The sequence below is a fragment of the Haplochromis burtoni genome, unplaced genomic scaffold (assembly GCF_018398535.1).
Source record: "Haplochromis burtoni strain Fernald_Lab_line unplaced genomic scaffold, NCSU_Asbu1 Contig_19, whole genome shotgun sequence".
NCBI lineage: Eukaryota > Metazoa > Chordata > Actinopteri > Cichliformes > Cichlidae > Haplochromis > Haplochromis burtoni.
Window position 1 is genome coordinate 1944940 of NW_024582380.1, and position 25234 is coordinate 1970173.

At 44.6% G+C, this 25234-nt stretch overlaps 1 protein-coding gene across 8 annotated transcripts in view; it reads right to left on the reverse strand.

The window, feature by feature from the left end:
- The window catches only part of tenm2a (teneurin transmembrane protein 2a), a 221406-nt gene that overhangs the window by 13827 nt on the left and 182345 nt on the right, over positions 1-25234 (reverse strand). For 3 of the 8 annotated variants that reach the window (XM_014331865.2, XM_042218471.1, XM_042218474.1), the window contains 17 exons: positions 22997-23119; positions 21419-21624; positions 20688-20883; positions 19093-19194; positions 18387-18581; positions 16732-16932; positions 13683-13868; positions 12690-12716; positions 8116-8262; positions 7657-7867; positions 6625-6744; positions 5009-5270; positions 4463-4730; positions 3089-3232; positions 1834-2083; positions 1432-1452; positions 1057-1286 (listed from right to left, as the gene is read on the reverse strand). In XM_014331865.2, coding sequence (XP_014187351.1) covers positions 1057-1286; positions 1432-1452; positions 1834-2083; positions 3089-3232; positions 4463-4730; positions 5009-5270; positions 6625-6744; positions 7657-7867; positions 8116-8262; positions 12690-12716; positions 13683-13868; positions 16732-16932; positions 18387-18581; positions 19093-19194; positions 20688-20883; positions 21419-21624; positions 22997-23119 — 2889 coding nt within the window. Of the gene's footprint in view, positions 1-1056; positions 1287-1431; positions 1453-1833; positions 2084-3088; positions 3233-4462; positions 4731-5008; positions 5271-6624; positions 6745-7656; positions 7868-8115; positions 8263-12689; positions 12717-13682; positions 13869-16731; positions 16933-18386; positions 18582-19092; positions 19195-20687; positions 20884-21418; positions 21646-22996; positions 23120-23451; positions 24724-25234 lie in introns of those variants that run through there. The other 5 variants (XM_014331864.2, XM_005916486.2, XM_042218473.1 and 2 more) reach the window with 3 other exon arrangements.

Genomic DNA, 25234 nt, shown 5'->3' on the forward strand with positions numbered 1-25234 from the left:
GAATAGCAGCCCGGGCCGCTCAATTGCTCAATGCTTCATCGAATGAGAGGGAACACAGAGATGGAACGGGCATTGAACTGTTGAGAAATGTTAGTTTTGGGATGAGTCATCGGGATGCCGAGCTGAACTCCCCTTAGAGGGCAACCGCAGACGGCACGCAGATCATCTAGAATGGCGAGTGATCTCTTGCGCTTCTCTTCCTTCCTTGGTTTCCTCTTGATCTCTTTTTTGTTTTTTGTTTTTTGACACCCAACTTTCGACTTGTTTATACCTCTCTCCGTTTTATCCTTTATCACTGGGTTGGTGTCACCCCGTCAGTCTATCAGACAGCAGACGCTCAGAGAGGTGTGACTGTTCAAGTAAAGTGTGCCCAGAAATAACTTCTAGATGCACTGGGATAGTAAACAACAGATGGAGGATACAGCGAAGGGTGCACAGAGTAAATGATACGGAGATAAATAGGAAAAAGAGCGGAAGAGCTGGAGGAAGAGAAGAAACAGGAAAAGGGAGGAACTGACGCTTTCTGACTGCGTGACGGGTAAGAGAGAATCAGCAGTTCATTGTCTTCCCCGATCGTCCCATCTTATCTCATGAACCGTGCATACACACACACATGCATGCACTCTTGCATGCACGCAGTGTATATATTCTAACATCTGTGGTGCTACATGTACACACATGACAAGAAATGTGACAGTGTGACATCCTTGACAGTTTGGTGTCACAGTGTTCTGAGATCCAATGATCCACAAAAATAATCCCATTATAAGTTTAACATTAACCTGGTTTATAACCTCCTTCTGTCTCTGTCCTGCTTTAGTTGAGTCATAAGATGGGCGCATTATGAAAAAAAACAAACCTCATCAGTGAAAATGTAAGCCCCCTTAAATTACACGTCTTGTGAACTGAACTGTGGATCACAAAGTCTCCTCAACAAAACTCATTTCGAAGGATGTCTTAAGAGTCTGTATCCACATTTTATACTGTAATACAAGAAAATGCAATTTGAACAATATGAAGTTAACTGTGACGTGAAATTCCCCCTAAGTGGCTCACCTTTGGGGCTCATAAGTGTAGCTTCAGTGGCTTTTCCACCGTCGCCACAGCGCTCATCGAAGGGCAGGCACTGCTCCCCGGTCCCCGCCACCACCTCAGCATTATCCGACAGCAGACGACCACCGGTTAATGACCGCACGCGGTAAATCCGTCGCGAGTTTGTGTCTGAGATAAACAGCGCCCCAGATACCGGATCCACAGCCATAAAGTATTTATGGGTTGGGTTATTACTGAAGCAAAAAAAGACAAAAAAACAAAACCGGTATAATTATGAAATCAGCCTGGATTTACATTGTAAATGATACTTTGAAGCGCTTTTGCATTTATTTTTTCCTTTGCTGGCATGTTGTTAATTTCTCATCCTGAGCCTCTTACCTGTGTCTGAAATCTTTGTTCCTTTAAGAAAAGAAAGGGAGACAGAAGCACAGCAAAACAAATGTTAATTCACACAGTCTGCACAGAGCAACCTACAGAGAGCAACACAAAGCTGGCAGTGGTGTGAAGAGCAACATTTAAAGATGTGTAAAAACACCCTGGGGAAATGTTATCTAGCACAGTCTATATTTCTTGCCAGTCCAAGTCTCTCACCTCACTTCTTTCATCTAACATCTTGTAAGCACTGAAAACATCCAGTCTTTATCCACAATTTTTCCTTTTTCTGGTGACTTACCTCAATATATCTGCAACATAGAAAAACCTCTAAATTCACAACTGCTTTCCTATTGATTACTATTCTATTAATTCGTAATTTACTGTCCCATAGATCGGGAGGTTTACCTCAGTTCCAGGATGCCAGTTGTGTTCATAGATGGGTAGACCCGGCGCACAAAATTGAGGTCCCCGACATACAGGCTGCCATCGATGCCCATTGCCAAAGCAACCGGAGCCAGCAGCTTGTTGCCGTCTGCGAGGCCGTTGCAGCTGGGGCACGAGATGCTGCGCCTGCGGCCGTTCCCCATGATGCTCGTGATTACCGGAGGCTGCTCTGTCACAAAGATGTTTTCCCCGCTGCCTTTGTGAAGGATGCCTGTGAACAACAAAAGACAAACAGATATATCAAAAGCAGATAAGGGCTCATTATTCCACAGGTAACAGTGTAATCAGCTACCCCCAATCACATCCACCCCGATGTAGAAATGGTTTCCTTTAACTCGTTGGTGGAGCCATCAAGAATGCAAACTTTATCTTGTTCAATGCTTTTTTTTAATTTAATACCTGGAAGCTTTTAGCCTCGGCTGAACTTGTGCATAGTGAGCTAATTAGCTCGTTCAAACCAAGCGGCAACCCTTAGGGTTGAAAAACAAAGCCAACATAAAAGTGCCAAAAAACCCCAAAACAAAATTACAGTTCCCTTTAATTGGTAGCTATCAGCTAATTCAACTCACTGAACTGGACTTCACGACTGGGTTTGCGGTGACAAATATTATGTCAGCTCATGTCCAAGAAGCCGAGGTTCCAGTTTTAATGAATGAAATTCTAGTATTATTTCACATTTATCTCTGTCTATTCGAGGAAACGACACGGACTTGGTAACCAAGCTTACTGGCACTAGCTGATCCTGCGCCAACACAGCAATGGCCATAATGCTTAAATTAAGACTTCACAATTGGAGTTCACAAACCACTAGATGAGATCATCTATCTTTTATATACAGCTTATGGAATACCACTCAAGCGATCCCGAACTAAGTTTTGGCAAAGGTGTCTCTGCCAACCACACCACCTGTCTCTGTTTTAGTAGCTGCTGCTGATTGGTCGGTGCACACTTTTAGTGGATGAGGGAGTCAAACTAGGTGAGACAACACTTCCTGTGAAAATCCTCACTGACAGGTAAAGTCTGGCAACTTCAACTAGAGGAAGCGCAGTGTGGTCTAACCCCTCTCCACCATCACCACCAAGACAATAGCACATTGTGTACTGTAAACCTGCTACACACAGGGAACGGGCTAAATATAAACTGGAAGGCAAAACAGGGGACAAACAGAAAAGGCTTTTGCATAACTATGAGTGTGTAAGTGTGTGTGTATACGTACCACTGCGTGTGTTGAGTATGTGGTGCTTGTTGAGCGACCAGCCACCCAGATTTGTGGGATCCAATTCGTAGCCCTGCAGGAGGGCCGTCCTCTTCTCCCAGAGGATGAGACTGGCACATGACTCATACTCATAGCCCACTGACACTACATGCAGGAAAGAGTAGAGGCAAGAGAAACGAGAGGGGTGGGGTTGGGTGGAGGGGAACGTTCAAAATAAAGGGATGAGAAAACATCAAAGAATCATTTAAGAAACAACATAGGAAGAGAGGCTGTGAAACTTCATCAAAATATAATCTCCCAAGTTCATTTAAGGTGTGAAACACAGAGAAGCTAGTTAGCACCTGTACCAAAACCTGCACTCGCACCTTACTAACACTCTGGCATGCTGTTAAATCAATTAAAAAGCTTGCTAATTGGAAAGATTGCCCTTTAAACCTGCAGGCCACGCTGGCTGCAACAGTAAAAACTTTGCTCGTGGAAAAATAATGCCCTGATCGTGTTCGCGTCCTGACTGAGCCACGGTTAATTTGAGTAAATAAATTGAACAATTAAGGGAAATTAGTTGCGATCAGGTGTATTTTTGAAGACTACTCAGAGAGTGTTTGTGTTACGTGCTTGTTTTTGGGTTTTTTTCATGGGTGTGCTGTTGTGTTCCTGCTTGTTAAAGGGAAAAAAGTGTGTTAACACATCATCTCCCTCCTGAGTTAAAGAGAGTGCTGCTGCCAGCACATTTTCAGCTTCACTACAAGCAGTAATGCAGTATACCTGTGTCTGTATCTATGCTTAGCAAAACATAACCTAATCATCAGCCACGTATGTCCTTTATATTCTCCAGGAATTGGAAAATTGCTCCTACTCAAGGGACATTTAAGATCTTTCAGCGAATGCAATTTTCCAAACAGTGTGCCCCTCCACACTGAAGCCCCAGATGTCCACTGCATCTGTGGCCTGACAGCAGTGTTTGGCTGACAGCATCTGTGAGCGACTGTGACAGCAGAATGTAATAGCACTGAGGCTCCCCTGGACTCCTGCTTGCTGCTCCAGTAGTTAACTGCTAACTCCTCCTGATGGTTAATAACCCTTCACCACAGTTACGGCTGGCTGACTGAACCAAACGCGGCTTCAATGAAAAATAGACATATGAAAAAAAAAAAAAGAGCCCTTCACTGGGGCCATATTGCGAAGTGGATCCAAGCTGGGTTTCTGGTGTATTATCTCTCCTTCAGGCTCACTAATTAGCCCCACTCCCTCTGTCATAACCAGTGCTGTCTTAGTGGTAAAGTGTCTAATGTATTCAGGGTGTGCAAGGCTGGGAGAAAAAAATGATCTGTGCCCGCCAGCACAGCTTTTCCTCCATCCATCCCTTCCACTTACCGACAGCTTCGGAAAGCCCGTAGACCCTTTGCCCGTATGCATCTGTCTTATCCCAGATGTAGGTATATGCCAAGTTGGGCGAGGCGTGGAACCACTTCTGGAAGAGGTGGCCCTCCACCGCGACCATCAGGTGAACCTTCAGAAGGCCCATGGACACCACAGCTGGAGTCATGGTGACCTTGAGGAGGGAGCGATAACCTTGGGTCCTGGAGCTTAGGTAGCACAGCTTTAAACTTGTGCCAGGCACCTCGATCTGCTCATGCAGCACCTGGAAGACAAAGAGAGGATGGCGGGAGAGAGGGATTAGGGAGGATTAGAGAAAGAGGGAGTAATGGGGGTCACGCTTCCACTGATGGCTGAAGGACAAGAAATGGCAAAAAAACAATGGGAGAAATAAAGGAATAGGAAAGAGGGAATAAAATGGGGGAACTATGGAAGCGGAAGGAGAAAGAGAGCTACAAAAAGATAAGCATACAGGAGAGTGGGAAGAGAGCGAGGGAACCAGAAGGAAGATTAGCCGGCAGCCAGAGGTCAGTGGTACTGCACCTGTGTCTCCGGTATGATGGGTTTCTCCCCTGGCTTGGAGCTGAAGAAGGAGGAGAGAGGGGATGCAATCACAAGTGGGTCAGGCCTGACGAAACCGCTCAGGTCACAGCCTGGGATCGTGTTCTCTTCTGTCTTAAGCACCAGAGTGTCCATAGCATAAAACTGGCTCCAGGGCAGCCACACGGTGCGCTCCTGGCTCAGGAAGGGGGCGCGCTCGAACCGAAGGGTCAGTGATGCACCACCATTAGCTATCAGGTCAAACCTGGAGAGGTTTGCGAGAAGAGGACGGGAATGAGGTATACATGGGGAGTGCCGTGGTGGATGGACAGGCCAAGTTACTTAGACCTAAACAGAGCTTAACACAGCAATTACTCCACAACAACAAAACACCTGAAATAAATATTCCGACATTATTAATTACGGTCCAAAAAAACAGTACACAGACCACAACAAGGTGACAAGTTGAAGGCCAACCTAGCCATCGGTCTGCTCTGAAATATGAACAAGGCGACGTTAGAACACACGTCTCATAACAGAAGTGATTTTATTAGATGTTATCCTTTTACCCTTTGTCACTAAATTATGGGTAACAGCTGTAGGTTAATGATTAGTAGAGGAAAAGGTCACACACACACACACACACACACGCACACAATTGACACGTCTTATGGGAAACGGCCAGAGCTGCGTGAAGAGCTGCGAGAAAATAACATAGAATCCGCGAGACCAAACAAGACCAGACGCAGACGTGTTCATTGAAGACCGCGTCTGGAATTCAAGGTCAATTAAACATTACAAGAAGTTTGCATATTTCTCGAAGAAAACGCTGCAAAGAAACAAATGATAAAAGGCGATTGCTTAAAGAATATGACAGAAGACAGGGAGAGGAGAAAAATGTATTTTTAATGCGTGGAGATCAGGCTGAAGAACCAGTGAATCAAATTTTGAAATAACATGTTAGAGATGTCAGCCAGACTTAAATTCAATAGAAGTTGTTGGGGGGGAAATTGGACAGAGAAGTCAAATCAAAGCAGCCGAGAAGCTGGAATTCCTGCAGAGGAACTAAAAAGACATGTAAGATGACTTAACTAAATATGTTTGGAAAGTGGCTATCAAAGAAGAAAAAAAACCTAAGAAATTCAAAAATTAAGCTGTTAAGGCTTTGATTCAACCTTGCTTTGATCGCTACAGTGAAAAAGAAAATCACATGTGAAATCACGAAATCAAATCAAGTTTAACAGGAGGAAGAAGTAAGAGGTAATGAAGTAGAAGGAAGAATTTAAACCCTACATTGCGTTATGCACTTTGTTTTTCCCTTTCTTCCTCTGCATTTGCTATAAGGTACATGTGTTTTTCTTTTTAGCAGTTTCACTTCAGAGAAGATTCTAGTGTTACAATCCTCAGTTGTGTTGTTCTTGTTACATACATTTACTCCTCTGCTATTTGAAATCTTCTTTTCTTTCATGTATCTAATTATTTATTCCACCAACAGCACTGCCTTCTCGTGGGATCAGTTTTCTAACCTAATCTAATCAAATCTGATTTAATAACAGAGCCTATGTGGTGAGGTAGTTTCCATATTTCAGCAAGGAGTGCTGGGTGGCTGTTGTACATACATTCCATCCTGCCGTGTCAGCGTGTATCCGTAGTGGGGATAGTTGACAAAAGACACGTTCACCCCCACCAGAGGGGTTCCATCTGTAGTCAACACCTGACCCCGAATTAGAGATGCCAAGCTGGAAGAAGACAGAGGAGACACAAGTGAGGGGAGCGAAAGTCAGCCTGTCAAACCAGTCTTCCCAAACCATCCATCATCTGATTTGATTAATCTCTCCATCTTTCAATCATCCAATTTGCCCATTCAATTATTGCCCTGCTCTTCCACCACTCATTAATTAGAAACAATCAGCTACCCCCACCGTCTAGATGAGCTCGTGTCAATCACGTAAACAAACCATGACAATATAGATGGGATGTGCACGTATTGTTACGTACGGGCGAGAGATTGCATTCTCGAGAACTAATAGACGCAGATTAACATTTAAACATTTCAGGGTAGCGTCGCTTTGATAAGTTATTTTCTTTGAAACGTCCGATGTCAGCATGTGTAAATATATTCGGAGGAAAATCAACACAGTGGACAGCGCTTCACAGCTCTTCTACATCTATGGGGAATCTTGGCTTGCCAGCAATTGGCTGTGGGATTTGTTAAGGTCTTGGCTAGCTGTACGAACCATTTCAAAGTCTATTTGATATTTGTTTTTGGAAATCTAAAGATTGGAAATTTTCCACGGCTCGTATTTTTTCACTTAAATGTCAAATCTTTTAAGATTCGCCTGAAATGCAAACTTGCAGTCATGCACAGTCTCCACACAATGTTACAGTGTTTGCAACACCAACGAAAGACAAAGTAAATGTAGATGATCAAAGCTTTTATCCTGCATTCCTACTTTCATTATTGGCTTGTATTGCTAGTTTGTGGGGCGTAGAACAGTATCACTACACTGTATGTATAGATATTCACTGGTGACTTCATATTATTCTCATATTTTAAAATATGAGATCTGTAATGTTTCTGTGAACGGCTCTTTTGTGTCACAGTCTTAAGATATGGCCTTAGTTGCTAGCGGTTGAATTTCCTGCCATACCTGGAGTTGAACGGGTTTTCCAAAGGGATGATGTGGGTGCTGTCCCGTCCCACAAGCATCTTGACGCGGTCGTAGAAGGAGCGGACTCGTGGCTGGGACATCGGGCTCTGCTGGATGACTAGCAGAGGGTCCCGGGAGCCCCGGCACAGGGGGCTGTTCTGGCAGGGACTCTGGATGCAGCAGTCTGGGTCCATGCAGTCTGTCAGTCCATCTGATAGAAGAAGAGCAATGATAAATGCTCTAAGGGACGCGAAAAAAAAAGAAGAAGCTTTGAATAATCTGTTTCTTTCACTTAGGAAAGTTTAATTTTGCCATCCACAATCAAGGCTCTTCTCAGGAGACCTTAATTTTATATTTTGTTTAATTTATTATTTTCTCCATCATCCTTTATTTCTTTGAAGAAGCAGATTTTGCTAATTGAATTCTTAAGGCACTATACGCCCCCCCACCCAAACTCACCTCCTTCGTTGTCCTTGTTGTCGGCACAGGAGGTCTCCATGGCAACACTGCAACCAGGGCCCCTCCACCCCGTCTGACATTCACAATGCCAACTCTGCTGGCCCATGGTGCACTGGCCGTTACCGTTACACAAGTTAGGACAGCCATCTGTGAGAAGAGGACAGGACAGGAGAGGAGAGAGGGAGGGGGGGAGGGAGAGAAACAAGGTGATGTTTGTTTTATCATTAATGATGCACAGATGAAAACACACACACGCACGCACAAACACATGCACGCACACATATGCTCATATGGTAATGATAGATCAATGAGTCACACTCAGTGTGGTAACCAAATAATGGTAGCATACTGCCAGTGCTGATTGTTCAGGAATCAATTCCAATCAGGAGGTCAGTTTCCATGCACACCTTTCCATCTTTATGTCTCTGCACCTGAGGGATGCCTCCTAGTATGTGTATATGTGTGTGTGGACCGAGGTGGATAGATCACTTTATTCACTTACTGGATGGAGCCCAACCCGATCATCTCTCTCTCTTTCTCGGGTGCAGTTTCACGCTCTCTCTCTTACTTATGATTCAGTGTAGGTAATGGGATTCTGATGGCCTGAGAGTGATGCTTTCTCATGAGAGAATGAGATTATGCTTGACAGAGTGTGTGCGTGCATGCGTGTGTCTGTGTGGTGGCAGTCCATGAACTAATAAACCTTCGCTTCGGCGTATGCAAAAAACCCTTACCAGAATCTACGACCCTGGAGCCAAGTAAGTTCTGTAACTAGCATAGCAAGGGCACCCTCAACTCAGGAGTGACTTTAAGGCAAGGCTGAGCGGACGTTTTGAGGTGCTCTGGATAAGGGAATTTGCAATTATAGAGGAAAGTGCCATTTTCTCACTTTAATATTATCTGGTAACGTTTGGAGGCTTATATCATATATACATATTTATATATGCTATATATATGTGTATGCTTTATACATGCCATATTTCTCTATGTGAGGCTGTAAACTGCAGCCAGTTATCTTAACATAAAGACTGGAAGCAGGGAAACAGCTAACTTGGCACTTATGTTATAATATCCATCAATCAGTTCTGATAAAACTGCACAAAATAACATGTTATATGCTAAAAGTGGAGTGCGAAAACTTGCATTTTGTCATTTTACAGGAAGGTATGTGTGGGATTATTTCTTGCCAGGCAGCAGAGACTTCCTGGAGTGTTGTGACTGCGTGTTGGCCAGGAATCCAGGAGAAAATCCAGAAAGTTATAGCGCTATAGGGCACAAACAAGCCTCATGTATAACCCCGTGTAATAAGTTGTTTTGAATTCAATTAATTAATTTTTTTTGTATAGTGCCAAATTACAACAATCATCTCAAAGTGCTTTATATTGTACGGCAAAAACCCTACAATAAGACGACCCCAACAATCAGATGACCCCCTATGAGCAAACACTTGGTGACAGTGGGAAGGAAAAACTCCCTTTTAACAGGAATAAGCCTCCAGCAGAACCAGGATGGGGGGGGGGGGGGGCATCTGCTGCGACTGGTTAGGGGTGAGGGGAGGAAGACAGGACAAAGACAAACTGTGGACCAGAGTGAGACAGTTTTGCACATTGTACAGCGAAGCTAGCTTTTTCCTGGCTTGATGCTAATCTTAGCCAAATGGCTGGTCGTTCGTGATGAACAGATAGGCCTGAGACTACATCAATTTTCCACAAAATGTTCATTTCTTCCTTTTAACTGACTCCTATATTAAGACAATTTCACCAAATTGGGACCATTTAATATCTCCTAAATGCCACAAAATCAAAACTTTTCTTAAAAAATCACTCGATTCCATTTGATAATTTGCACCCATGCTGAGACAACGTACCCCATCAATCCCATTTAAAGGGAAAAAAAAGCCTTTAACTCCTGGCTTCCCTTACATCTTTTCCGTATCTTTCTAAATCCCACCTCTCTAATGCAAAACTGTCTGTTTGCCACATTATAATCTATCAAGGAGGGGAGGGGTGGGGAAAAAAAAGGCATGATGACACACAATGACAATGTTTTCTCCAGCAGCACAAAGAGCCCCAAACAAACTTGTCACAGTGATTTCCTCTTAAACAAATGAGGGAGCGGGGTGCGACACTCTTAAGTCTACCCACGGGAGACGAAGGCAAAGAAAAGGGTTGACTGATAAAACAATACGTGCATGCACGAAAAGGCTCTCGCTCGCAAACGCACGCACACGCCTAGCACGACACACCCTGGAGATATGACCTGACATTTCTCACTCGGTACTATTGTGCCGACAGAGTGAGGAAGGACAAAATAACCCAGTAAGAGATTATGAATATGAAATGCTTTTCACTGAGTCCTGCTCAGTAGATTAATGAACATATTTTCACTCAAGTTGCACTGTAGAATTTTGCCCTCTAACAAATCGCTGCATCAATAAAGCCATGCATTATGAATACAAATAGTGCAATCTAAACCGTGGCAGCGGCTAAATTAACAGGCATTTCACCCCGATTGGCATTTTATCATATGTCTCAACCAACAGACGATGAGGGGGGAAAGTCAACAAAGGACTTTTAGAGAAAGACGGCGCACCATCTTGTTTGTGGTGGAAGAGGTGGGGAGCCGGGCGAGCTTAACAACGTTACTCAGTTCAACACGAAGACTCAAATCAAAGGTTTTATCTTTAATTATGACCATTTTCTGCATCAGGGGACTGCTCATGATGCTGTATTAACAGTCAGCCTGGAATAGATTGTCCCCAAGTATTGAGCTCGGGGAACAAAGGCAGTTAGCAGTGATTGCCTGTTAAATGGAGTTGCCATTTAAAAGCAGCCAAATACTTATGAAGCACCCGGACAGGACAATCCATAGCGGGCATTGATTGGCTTGCCTGGGCAGGCCGGCACGAGGCTCCTCTCTCTTTAATGCCAGGACCCAGTCGATACCCCCTCATACTAACTAGAATAAAGTGGGATTTCAGAAACTATTAAGTCCACCCTCCCCAGTAATGTGGTTGGACTCTGATGAAATCCTCCTAAAAAGGAGAAGAAATTGCCTTGGGTTATGGGTGAGCACACACACACACACACACACACACACACACACACACACACACACACACACACACACACATTATGTGGTGTGCAGTGTCTGTGGGTGTGGATGGTGGGGCATATGACTCGAAAGATATCGTGTAGGACTCCAAGGATGAAGTGAGAGGGAGGCAGGCGGAGATAGAGACAGATAGAATGAGAACAAAGTGTATGAAAGAAAGTAAGTCGAGACATTGTACTGAAAAGTTCCACCTTTCTCTCCATTCCCCTTGTACCCAGCTCTGCCTCCTTTAAAGGTCATGAAGTAAAGGTCACAGCCATAAATCCGCGATCAGAGCTCATAGATGGACCAGATAACGCTGTACTTTCTCAAATATACCCCACTTAGCTGCTTCTCCTATTCTTAACAAGCTACCTTTGAAATTACATTGATTGCTTTATCCCAAATTGTTCTTTGACCTGCCTCTCTGCTTCCCTTTGGCTCCGTCTCTTCCTTTTTCTTTTTTTTGCGCCCTGCCTCTTGCTCCCTTTTTAACCCTGCAATTTACCTTTTCTCTGGGTTGGCTCTTCATAAAACAATGAGAGCTATTCCATTAAGCGTAGAGGGTGAGAGGACACTCTCAACGGTGCTCCAGGGACCTGTACTGTCAGGCAATCTGTGCCGCTCCGTGCAACCCGGCAGAGGTTCAGCTGTGGGGCTATCTATTAAGCATTCTTGTTGTGCGTGTGAGACAACTCACCTCAGACCCAAACTCGTCTCTGTGTGTTAACCTCAGCTGTTATTCTGTTTATTATTGAGTGATCTGACTAAACGGCATATTTTTTTGCTTTGGTTTGGTTTTGGCGGGGATGTTGAATATCAGAAATTCTTAAATTAATACTGTAGGCCCTTTCAGTCACACAAGCATAATCAAGCACACACACGTGCACAAAATAAATTTAGCAGCCACTCTGCCATGGCCACGACACTTGCCACACAAACCCAAATGTAAACACACACACACACACACTTAACAGTTCTGTATGTATTTGACACCACATTGAGGACCTGCATCATTGGGTTATGAAATACACCAATTACCTCCAAACTTTTTTACAACTTTCATTATTTTCTCCTCGTGTGAAGCAGATTGTGTTTACACAACACATGAGTGGAATACCTGAGTGTTTTTTTTTTGTGTTTCCAGGCTCCACGTTGGAAATATTAAGGAGAACACGCTCACACGCATGCACGATCACACTTTTCACAGCACAGCCCCTCGACACTGCTGATACCACACTAGGCTCTACGGTACCCCACAACACATCAAGGCTCAATGACAGCTAACCCCTGCTGTAGTCCACTGCTGTAATGGGAGTGCACTACATGTAGGGAGTCATCATTGAGGCTGGAGCCCTAATCTACGGACAGATAGCACCACAGAGTCTACAGAGCCAAGCCAGGCCAAGAACCCACAAATGCAGCAGCTAGCTTCTACCACCACAGGCTAAGAAACAAAACACCAGAGTCAGATACGGTACCTGCTTTGTCAACCATGCTCCCATGGTCTGCAGTGGGAGAAAATGTGCAAAAGGTAAGAGATGGGGAGAGTATTTTTTTTCTGAAAGAAATGCAAGCAACATCATGCAGAGCTGAAATGAATAACAGGCAAGCTGAGATAAGCTAACGCTGAGAGTGTCTGGTGCTAGTGAAGTGTGCTTTGCAACAAGCTGAGGCCTGATAACTCTTTCATCTTGGGCTGATGGTGCAGTCAAAGCTGCCCTACTTTCTGATGGGGGAAATCGGGAGATCATAAACTGTTATTCCCCTGCGCATATGTATGTGCCTATGCGTGTGTAGGTGTGTGCGTGTGTGTGTATATATATATATATATATATATATTGGTGTTTTGTTTGGTGTGTGTGTATCAGATTGCAATCACAGTGCTTTTGGTGACAAGGAAATGAGACTTTGTGTCTCAAAGCACTGACGGTGAATCAAAGGAATCTGGCACTCATCCATCCAAAGTGACAGTGATGTCAATATGAGACAGTGATTGACTGACAAAAACGCTCACTCACACTCTAGCGCAACTGTGTGCATGCACACACCATAAACAAAGTGAGAGTTATTTTTTGATCGCAGTGAGGTGAAGTGGGGATTTTGTTTTGTGCCTTTCATCACATAACTTTGGTGTTTCAAAGGCCATAAAAACTAAAACTCCTGGGGTCTGCAGTTGAGAGGCAGCATAAAACAGCTAAATCCTGCTCTTGTGTAATCTCCCACCCCCACTTCTAAGAAGTTTGCACCTCTTCTCTCTGCTCGCCCACCTTCTACGTCAGCCCCTTCTTCAATTCCCCATGGCCTTCCTCCTGCTTCCACTTCTGATTTCCAAATTCCTTTAAGAAAGTATAAAGGAGCTGCCATTTTAGTCTGACTGGGTGCTGGTGTTTCTGTGCACACCCACGTGTTGACACACAGGCACGCACGTCAAACACACACCTCCAGACACACGCTCACGGGAACACACTCACCGATGGTGCAGTGCTCTCCGTTCCAGCCCTGGTGACACTGGCACTTCCCGTCCTTGCAGGTTCCATGTTTGATGCAGAGAGGGTTGCACACACGCTGGTCACAGCCTGCACCGGTCCAGCCTTCCTCACAGCGACAGGCTCCGCCCATGCACACTCCGTGGGTTCCACAGTCCACTGAGCAGACCTCTGAAGGAGAAAAGATTTGGATCACAAACAAACGGTGCTAGACTCAAAAGTCAGTGTTTCCTGTATTTATTATTTTTAGTATTCTAAAATTTCATATACAGTCACGTGAAAAACCAAATACAGCTCTTGATTCAAAAGCTTTTAACCAATGATAACTTGAAGTAATTGTGTTTTGTATGACTCAGTCGTTCACATTGTTGTGGAGGAATTTTTTTGCAACTTTGCTTCAGTTCATTGAGGTTTGCAGGCATTCATTTAAACTGTCTTAAGGTCTCCCCACAGCTTTTCAGTCGGCTTGACGTCTGGACTTTGACTGGGCCACTGGAGCATCCTGATTCTTTGCTTTTTCAGCCATTCTGCCGCAGATTTACTGGTAAGTTTGGATCACGGACCAGTTTGGGTCAAACTTCAGGTGTTGGAAATTTGACTCTAGACTCTACACAGAGTCATGGGCAACTCAGTGACTACAAGGTGACCAGGTCCTTGTCCTTTCAGTTTGATGACAGGCTTGTTTTGCAAAACAGCCTGAAGTCATCATGCCTCCATCACCACACTTGGCAGTTGATTTTTGGATTTGCCAAACATCTCCACATCGATTCTTCAGTGGAAAAGACACAAGAAGTCTTGTGGTTTGTTCAGATGCAGCCTTTCAAACCTAAGCTGTGCTGCCATATCCTTTTTAGAGAGAAGAGGCTTTCTCCTGGCAATCTTTCTAAATAGGCCAATCACAGTGTTCAGTCTTATTAAGACTTTTTCTATTTGTACTCTCGCAAACTTTAACATTTAACATGTTAACTGAGGTCTGCAGAGTCTGAGATGTAGCTCTTAGTTTTTTTGGAATTCCTCTAAGCATTGCATGATGTGACCTTGAGGTAATTTTGCTGAGACATTTACTCCTGGGAAGATCTGAATTCTCCAGTGCAGGAAACGGCAAAGACGTGCTTTTATAGACGTGCTTATATTTGCAGATGATCAATTAATCCGGTGCATTTGATTAGCAGCTCCAGGCTGCTACTTACCCTCTTTACTCCAATGGAAGCAGTAAGGGTGCACTTAGTTTTTCACAGGAACACATGACTATATGTATTCATAATGGACACTACTGGGCAGTGAACATGGTTGCTGTTCAGATACATATATGATCTTTTTCATGAATAACATAATAGCAAATGTTACAAAGTACCAGTTCCTAACTTGAAATGCCTGTAAATATGGTGGTATCTGAAAAAAATATCTGCAAAAACTTCATTTTCAATCCTTTTAGTCAATTTTTGAAGCTAGAAAACATAAATGTGTCTGCATTTGATTTCAAATCACATCGGCAAGTGCAAAAAGAGAGAACCTTGAGCTTCAAAACAATCAAATCCACATTACATGAAAACACAACTCTCTGTCATGTATTTTTAATTAAAATCAGTAGTTATAGTAGTGCAACAACAGGGTTTATTTCCTGAGCTTCTATTACAGTCGCTGTCTGAGAGGCTCAGATGTTGCAGTCGGCGACAGTGCATGTGGCGAAATGTGACAATCCCGCTTGTGTGCTCAGGACCCCCTGGTGTGCAGGGAACGCGGTATGTACAGACGTTTTGATACACACTTGCTGAGGGATCCTGCAGTGTGAAACAATGTTGTCTTTATTAAAGTTAAGCATTGCTTCTCTCATAACAAATGCTGGAGCTCTCGTCGTGCTCCTGAGGAAGCGTTCCCAGGCTGGCATGACGGAGGTGGCTGTCTTACTTTCTAAAGTGGAAGCTTAACGGCTTCATTTTATTGAGATAAAGAACTGTGAAACCTCCTATCCCATCTTGGTAAACTGTATGTGTTACTATCCGCAGTGCAAGAACACCTCCAATACATTCTTATGAAAGCCTTGGAACTAGCATGCCATTATCTCCGCGGTACTAGAATCACAGAATTGGCTCCCAGAGCAATACATAACCAATTAAAAAAATTCTGATAGTAATCACGAAGGCTTAACAAAGTTAGGATTCCTACCTCATTTCTGAGTAGCTCACTGAATGCAGCCTAATCATACCTCTTGGGTCATACAGTCTTTCGAGTCTACAAGATTAAAAAAAGTTTTACTTTGGCCTGAACTGAGATGTGTTACAGCTACCTTGTTTAAACATTATAAATTTCAAGTGCTTGTATTTTCTTATTGGCTGACCCTATAAACAGCAGGTCTGAACAGCAGGTGGGCGGGGCTTCTGCACTCAAACAGTGTATCCAACATGACCGTATTTGGATCATTAAGGAGTTTCGAGCAGTTTGAAGCCCAAGCTTTTGGTTCGTAGATGCAACTTATACATGCTCTGAAAGCCCAGCCATGTTTAATATGTGTCAGAACACAGGGACAGAGTCATTTTATTCATATTCCTTTTATGCAAAACCCAGAGTACTGTAGTTTGGTATATAAATAAAAGTGTTCTGCCTTTCCCAAATTAGGATTTTAAGCACTACCCTGATAACCATAAAAATCTGTCATTACCATACTGTCACTGACAGTCTACTGAGAGAGATAATTTTATATAGTCTTGATAGTACAAACTTGCCACATTTTTATTCCTGCATGTTCCAATTTGGCTTCGATACCACAACAGTTGTTGTACCCTGTTTCTGAGCATGTTGTAATTTTTTTTTATTTATTTTTTTTACGATTTGGTAGATTTGGTCCAAGTGTAGCTCGAAAACCAGAACAGTATGAAATAAAATGGCAAACTAATTAGCCATACTGGGACCGCGAAATATGTTTGGACAAAGGGTAATCAGCAGTTATTTCTTTCCAACTTTCAAACCCACAACCCCCATTTTTACCCGATGTATCTGACTCTCGCAGCTGAACCAGCTTTACAATCACACTCACCCATGGAGCAGTCGGGTCCCATCCAGTTGGGGTCACAGCTGCACAGCCCAGTGTCTGGTATGAAGGCACCGTGGCCATGGCACTGATCTGGGCACTGGGCCCTGGGCAGTTCGCAGTGGAGTCCTCCCCAGCCTGGTTTACAGTGGCACTCCCCGTTCACACAGATGCCATTGTTGGAACATGTTGGATCCATGCAGTCCACTGGATTAAGCCAGCAATACACCAATTTAAAAGAAAAAAAGCAGAAAAAAAGAAATTAACAAACAAACTAAAAAATGTCATTACAGAGCTGACGACAAAAACAAATTAATGGTTGTTTTTTAAAAAAACAGACGTGACAGAGGACATCATTTCACTCTGTGTTTATAAAAAGATAATGAAATAAAGTAAAATGTTACCAGACGTATTACTAAAGCAATTAAAGCACACGATAATGAATAGCTAAGTCTATAATTGGGGCACAGCAGCAAATGCGTTCCACTCTGAAAGAGCAGTGCGCTTCGCTGACACATCATTTGGTGTGAGCTTTTCGCCCGTGTGGATGTAGAAGTGTGTGTGTGGTTGATTTGTGTGTATGCGTGTATCGTGCCAATACACGGGGAGAATCTGACACTGTCAGTCTGCCAGGTTGACAGGCAGCTCTGAGTCCAAGCAGTGAGTGAAAACCAATTTGACAAATTACCTCCTCCCGGCAATACGCACACCCATCCCACCCACCCACTCGCTCGCCCGCCCCTTCTCAGGCCTCCTCGCAATTGCTCTGTCCCGGTCACTCGCATTTTCCTCTCTCTCTTTCTCTCTCATCTTGTCCTCTTCTTTGTGACACTGCTCTCCCCACCTCCACCTCCTCCCCCTTTTTCCACCACCTCGGGCATGATTGACCCCGGCGCACACGCAGTATTAATAAAAGCAGCCCCCTCGCACACAACCTCGACCCTCCATTTCTGTTTGCCTGGCAGAAATGGCGGATCACAGTTATCGATTTTCATGTCGCTGGCACTTCAGGTAAATTGTTTGAGGGACTCTGCTGTGATGAATATCAGATTTGAGGCTGGAGTAGAAGGGGAAAAATTGGATGAGAGGGAGATCGGGGATCGGCGGGGTGGGAGAGAAAAATGAAGCGCAGAAGAGAGAAAATGCTGACCTTGTTCTCAGGCCCCATGTTTTGACTCTTTCTGCCACTCATCTCTATTCTTCACTTTGCATCTCCCTCTCTGCCGATCTTCTTCTTCACCCCTGGCGTGCTGCTTTCTCTTTTCCTTCTTCTCAACCTATTCTCTCTTTCTTCATACATATTCACCTCTCACCACCCTGACTCCAGCTCCCTCCTCAGCATCTTTTTATCCCTTTATTTTTTCTCCCTTGCTTTCTGATGACTACGATCGCGGCGTGCTGATCCTTCTTAACAAAGATCAATAGAAGCGATTTCAGCCCTTAATAAAATCTGTGATATGTTTGGCTGCGCCATCATACTTCATCTGTATACATGGACGCTCAGTCAGCGTAAGATTATGCCATGATAAGCTGTCTTCACTGGTGTTAGAAGGGGTAAATCTGTGAAGTTTGTTGTGCTTCACCTTACTTTCAAAGCGATCACACAGAACAGTTTTAAAGAAAAAAAAACAAACATGCACCATTACACCTCCTGCGCTCACCCTCTGCACAGTTTGGCCCTTTGTAACCGACGGAGCACACGCAGTTTCCATCAGTGCAGGTGCCGTGGCCGCTGCAAAGAGGGTCTATGCACTGTGTGACAGGGACGTCGCATTCGGGTCCTTTCCAGCCGCTGTAACACACACAGGAGCCCTTGTCGTACTGGCCGTTGCCGCTGCACAGGACCGGGCATGCCGCTGTAGGAACAGAGAAACGGAGAGATTAAACCCTGCGCATAAGAACAAACCAAACAAACAAACAAAGAAAAAAAAAACAATTAGCAAGCTTTTTAAAAGATCGCCAAAGCGGCGAAAAGTGCACGTCGCCCACCCACGCAGATCCACATCCCACCGTGCAGGAGGGTTGAATAGAGTGGCTAAGGGGCTGGAGAGCGCCAATGACATGAAGAGTAATTACAGGCAGAGGTAACTAAACTATTCATCAAAGCTGTCTACCCCAGGTGAGCACAGAGCCAGGGAGTCGTTAGCTAGGGGAGCTGCCATTCATCATCAGTCATCTTGTCTCAGCTCCACCTAAGGCCATGCACCATCTTGCTACTCTTAATCCTCTTCTCCTTTTTTTTATGTTTTATTTTTGCACGAAGCTGAAATGTGTCTGCTCATCTAATTAGACAGCGGAAATGACAGATTTTTTTTTCCTTTTCATCCTTGCTCCGACGGAAGAAGCGCATTCGTAAACAGCTAATACCTTTGGAGCAGTCCATGCCATGGAATCCTGGGAAGCAGTGGCACACACCAGAATTACACTCTCCGTTGCCATGGCAATTGCGCGGGCACTCTTGCACTGAATCTGTGAAGAAGATGAAGTGAGACAGAGAGAGGGAGAGGCGAGGGGTGAGACAGTGTGACGGCAAGCATCAAAGCCTTCCATTAAACCATTGGCACAATTCATTCTTTAAGATACTACAAATTGAGTCGAAGCGCTGCCGAGTCTCACAGTCGCACAGACATCAAACGCCCTCCTCCAAGATTCCATGAGTTTCTTTTTTGTCTGCATTTTTCATAATGTGGCAGGAATGTATTATGAATCAGCCATTTTGACGAGATGGGATCCACCAATGCTCCGCTCATAGAAAACAAGAGTATCCCCCTCCACTCTCCTTCTTTCTCTTCGACCCTTTTCTATCCATGGCTCACTTTCTCACTCCTCACTCATGTCCGGCCCCACCGAGGTCACTAATATTTCATCAAGCTGCGGATGTTTGGTGCAGCTAGGCCAGATTTTAGCTGGACTCTGAGCTGCTCCATCTGCCTTCTAACCTACTCACTAGAAATGAGAAACAGTTTGGTGGGAAGGAACGGGGTCGGTGCTAATCATAATCACAAGGAGGACACTTGGACTTTTATCCTCTCTGTTCTATATGCTTCTTCCAACTTCCACCCTTCTTACACAAAGAATGACACAGCCAAGCCTCACTGCTTCTCCTAACACTTCCCCTACTCCATGCACCCCCCCCTAAATAAAAAAAAAACTAAAGCCCCTCGCCTCCCTCTTTACCCTAATGCCACCCTCTCTTCCATTCTCCTCTTCAGCTCCTCCTCCCGTCCTTCACTCCACTTCATCCCATTCTGGCTTTGCCCCTACCATTAGGCCTTTCTTCCAACTCCCCCTCTAACTACTCCACTCTCATTCTGCCCCTGCCGCCTCCGCCTCTCCATCTCGCCACTACTCCAACTGCTGAAAGCTCTACCCCTCCGTTATTGACAGTGAAGGATTCTTTCACTCCGCTTGACTCTTTCCATCCAACCCCGCCTTTTGTCCTTTTGTTCTCCTTTGGCTCGAATGCAACCGAAATTATCTGGTTAGGATCCTAAAATCATTCTGTTTACAGGGCCGTGTGACACTGTGGTCCTCACCCACCTCAAAGATGAAGGTTGTTTAATGTAAGTGTGTGGGTTTTTTTTGTTTTTTTTTGTCACACTGTTGGACATATTAGCGTGCCCAACTATGTTTTGGCAAACGTACATTTTTAACTCACTGAGCAGTCTTTCCTACTTGACAATGTTACTATGGTTGTGTTGCATTGGCAACATTGTTCACATGCTGCCGGGGAGCATTTTTGCACGTCGTGAATGTGTAAAGTCACAGAGTAACTGATGGGGAATCTATTTGACTAAAATAGCAGCCTTGCTTTGCCGCCAGTGGTAGAGAAAGTTTCTGCGTGCCTCTCTCTAACCAGCTCCTAAAATCCGGTGCCTAATCTCATTTTCACTGCCGTTCTGCTTTTCCCTGCCGCGCTGCCACCTCTCCGCCCACAGCGACAGATGCCGACTCTGTCTCACCCATGACATTCGTGCTGAAGGAAACCGTCTCTCGCTCCCGACCGTCGTTGTAGAAGGCCAGGTGCCAGGCACCGGCGTCCAGGTACTGGACAAACACCGCCTCATTGAGGACCACGGTTTGGATACTCCTCCTCTCCCGTGGAGACTCCACCACGCTCCACTTCTCCTTCCCATCGAGGCGCTCCATATAGTCGTACTGCAGAGGAAAACGTGTGAGAGCAAGTTCACTTTTTCAGGCTTCAGAAAATGAGGCATGGTTTTATATGCTTGAGGAATTTGGTAAATAAGATAGCTGGCAAATGACAGTGAAGCATGAGGAAGGGAACACAAAGCTCCTCGCAGGGTTTTCTTTGGGTGTCTGTGTGCATTGCAGGGGAGTGTTTTTACACTTGCCCCGACTGTGCAGTTTCCCCAGCTGAAGTCAGGTCAGGCAGTGAAACAGCTATCTGAATGCAATTATCCCTTCCTACAAATCGAATCCATTGTTAATGGAGTAGCTTCTAATTAATAAGAGGCAGTAAAAGTTACATTACTGTGAAATTTAATTAAGTGTAAATCTTAGTCTAAATTAGTTTTTTCAAACAACTATTACAATGAATCACAAATGAATTTTAAGATGTCCCAAGAAACAAGCCCATTTCTTTCTTTCTTTCTTTTTTAAAAATACATTCTCCACTCAGATGAATATGAAGATTATTCTTTCATTATGATGGTCCTTGTACAGATTTTACCTGCGCATGCGAAGGAGGCAAGCCCTTGCGGATGTACACCCCGAAAAGGGCATCTTTGCCGAGGGAGATGTTGAACTTCAGGAACTGTGGTTGGCTGAGGTGGAGCAGGGACCTCCAAAACACTCCCGGAGGGACTTCTTGGGTCACCCGCCTCCCAACCTCGATGCTGCCTGAGTCTATACTGCTGTTCCGGCCTGCCCATGGACCTGGAGCAAAGGGGAAAGAAACTGCATAATCTGTGATTCCAGACATTGATTGGTACAGTCAATAGTTAATCATCGCACTTTAATGGGAATAACCTGGCACAAACATTGAATGGTATAGAGGACACGCACCATTAGCTGTGCAAACTGTTCAAAGTTTATACTAAAACGAACGCTGTTAGGCGCGATATGCGGGATGCAAAATGACGCCTCTGTATCAAAGCCTGCACGACTGTTGACTCTGTTGTCTGGGCTGAAATGATAGAGGGCTGATAGAACTGCAGAGCACAGATTTCCAAGCAGACAGGCCCGCACACAGAAACATCCTGCAATCAGGTCAGTCATCTAACAGCACAATGTTGGAGCCCAGAGAGGGAAAAGACAGCAATGTGAGCGCGCGTCTGTGCGCAGAATAGCAAAGAAATAAAAGTAACAATGTGGAAAAACAACAGCGGCATCTGGCCCAGACAGTCACACACACAGCAGTCCTCTCATTAATACAGAATACAGACACAGAGCAGCAGCCCACAGATACCTATAGTACACGCTGTGTATGTTGCAGAGCGAGATTGAGCAGGCGAAAGAAGAATAGATGGAAAAAACCGCATGGGGGCCTTTAAAGAGAGGGGGTGAGCGAGGGGAGCTTTACCTCGCTGCTGACTGAAACCCAGCTCAACACAACTCAGCAGAGTGGTTAAACAGCATACACAGACAGCACAGCTACTACTGCGTCATGAATTATAGAAATAATTTATGTGTGCGAGGCTGTCTGGTTGGGAGGGAAAAAAGAAGCTATTGGGCTGTTTTAGTATTTAACACAGCAGATATAGCATTTATAAGCCATAAAAGATAAGGCTGACATTCTTCTTGTTTGCAACAAGAGATGTGGCAGTCTGTCCTTCAAAACTTTCTGACTTTCCTGCAACGAGTGGTGCATTCAGCCTCAAGCCAGCTAAGCCATAAATATTCACAAATGCATTAAAAATACTAAAGTCACTTCTGTTGATTCATTTTACGCAATTGGCATGCTAATTAGGATGCTGCTTTAGAGAAATACCTCCACAATGGTATAAAAAAAAATGGTGGAAGCGATTTAAAATAAACTCCAGCGTCCCCCTCATCAAAATGAAGGAGCACCAGAGCTCTGTGGCAGAAAGAAACGAGTAGGCTTTGGCTGCACAAACAGCACTTGTTAGGATCTATTTATTGTTGAATTTGTTATGTTCACGAGGTCTGTTGCTAGGGGAAAAACAATGCAGAACATTAGCAGCCTTAACCTTTAAGTTTCTTTTTTCTTTTTTTTCCAAACATGTAAAGTGCCTGCTTCTTCAGGCAAAGACGTGTGGGAGGGGTGCGTGTGTGTTGCAGTTCATACCTCTCCCTCCAGAGGGCAGTGTGGCCACATCGCTGTTGACAGGCAGACCAGCTCCCAGTCCGTTGTTCAACACGGGGCCATCGGATGGCTTCAGCTGCCACGTCAAACCCAGCAAGTTGATTGCTGCACGCAGAGAGATGAAGAGTGAGGATATAGGGGAGGAAAAGGAGGATGGAAATAAATAAATAAATAAATGAATAAATAAATGAATGAATGAATGAATGAATGAATGAATGAATAAAAAGCCCAAGATGAAGGCTCATCAAGGCGAAGAAATATGAGGCCAGCCCTCTTAAATCTGATCTGTCATTTAGACAGCAAATCCTGTAGCATCAATAGAATCAGCCACTTCTATATTTAAGTCATGAATCAAACGCACGGTCATCAGAGTGGCGGGTTTAGTTAACAGGCACACAAACAGAGGTAAAATCTTACAAATCAGGCAATTAAACCACCTTCCCAAAAAATCCTTCTCTGTTTTTGCTTTCTTAACCCCCGACCTCTCGTAGCCATCTTTCACGGGGAAAGCATCTTCAGCTTTTATTTGGAAGCCTTTACACCGTCTCACAGAGAGCAAGTGACAGATTGCTCTCTGAAGAGAATGCTCTATGGCTCTCCTTTCGCTTCTCCTCTTCTTTTGTCCTCTGTTGTGTTATTGTGTGCTGGTGGTATAAGGCTGCTCGAGTGTGTTCGCTCTTCACTTTGTCAGCTCTTTACTCTCCCCACGTCTCTTCCCTCCTTAGCCTGCTGCCAAGCGTCTCCTCCTCCTCCTCCTCCCCATCCAACTCCCCCTCCTCCCCCCAAAAAAAACTGAAAGAAAAAAAGGAAACAGAAAGACCGTACTGCAAAAGTTCAGCGATTTATTTGGTGACAGGTATGTTTTCTGTTTGTTGTAAATGATTTGTTTTGATCTCTTTAATGCCTTCAAAGAATCTTTGTAGTGGGGAGAAAAAAACGGAGATGAATCGCCTGCTCGCGTCTGAATATCGAAGATAACGTTAATGTTAACGGCGGAATGCACCAGCATTTTCCCGCGTATACGTGAATACTGTGATGTGAGCTTTGATGATACACGCAGCACGAATCTGTGATCGAGTCCAATGCATTACGTAGGCGCTATCGCACGCTTCTCAGCGTTGGCCTTATCCCCACCGCAGAAACCTCACAACACCTGAATCCGAAGCCCGGGAATCAATTTCCTTCTTGTCAAATTCTATCTCTGCTTGCCGAGCGTTTGCACACACAGGGGCCGGGAGTGTAAAAGTTGCAGAGGGAAGGGGATGCGCCTTTAGGATTCGCTGCCGGGGCAGACTCATTCTCACCCCCTAAAGTGTCCCGTCGCTCTTTTTCTCTCACCCTGCTTCTTTGTTTCTTCCTTTTTATGCTTCTGCTATTCCCCTTTTCCTCCCTCCCTCGCTCCTGGTCAAAAGAAAGCGCTGACACCTTTGGCTGCTGCCCGGCCTCCACTGTCAGCTCTTTTTTATTTTTCATGTGTGAGGGTGGTGGTGGGGGCGTGGGGGTATAGAAAACAAGAGATGGATTGGGAGAAGCAAAAAGAGTGCTCCCACCCCTTTCTCTTTCCCCTGCTACACCAACTCTTGCCCTCTCCTCTTTCATTGGGCTGACCTTCATTTCTCTCCTACTTTTCCTTTTAATTCCCCTTTTTTCTTCCTTCGTTTCGTCTTATCTCTGCCTGTCCCTTCTTGTAGATAATGCAGACATGCATCCACACACACACACACACACACACACACACACACACACACACACACACACACACACACACACAGGTGCGCGCAAAGATGGTATCAGAGGGAGCAGTCGATTGAAAGCTTGCCTATTGAACCATCTGGAGACAGTAAGCAATTGTGAGTCTATTGTGACGGCACTCTCAATCTAGGTCATCCCCAAGAACACACATAGCAGACAGCCCTATAGTTAGCTTACTGTGTGTGTCTCATCATTGTGTCGGTGAGGGTTGGTGCACACTTTTCTCAAATTTGTTTTTCCTGTCTTGTTTTTTTTCCCCCTTCTTCATCTTCTTCTTCTGTGGGTGGTTGTGGAAAGCTGACCAATAGATGGCACACTTACTCCTTAGCGACAGAAGCGCAAAAGCCAACAATTTGTCAACAGGATTCTTTTGCAGCAAGACACAGAGCAGGAGAGACGTGCAAAAGAAAGAAAGAAAGAAAGACAAAGAGAGACACTTGTTATCATTCTCTTTACAAGTGCCATCCC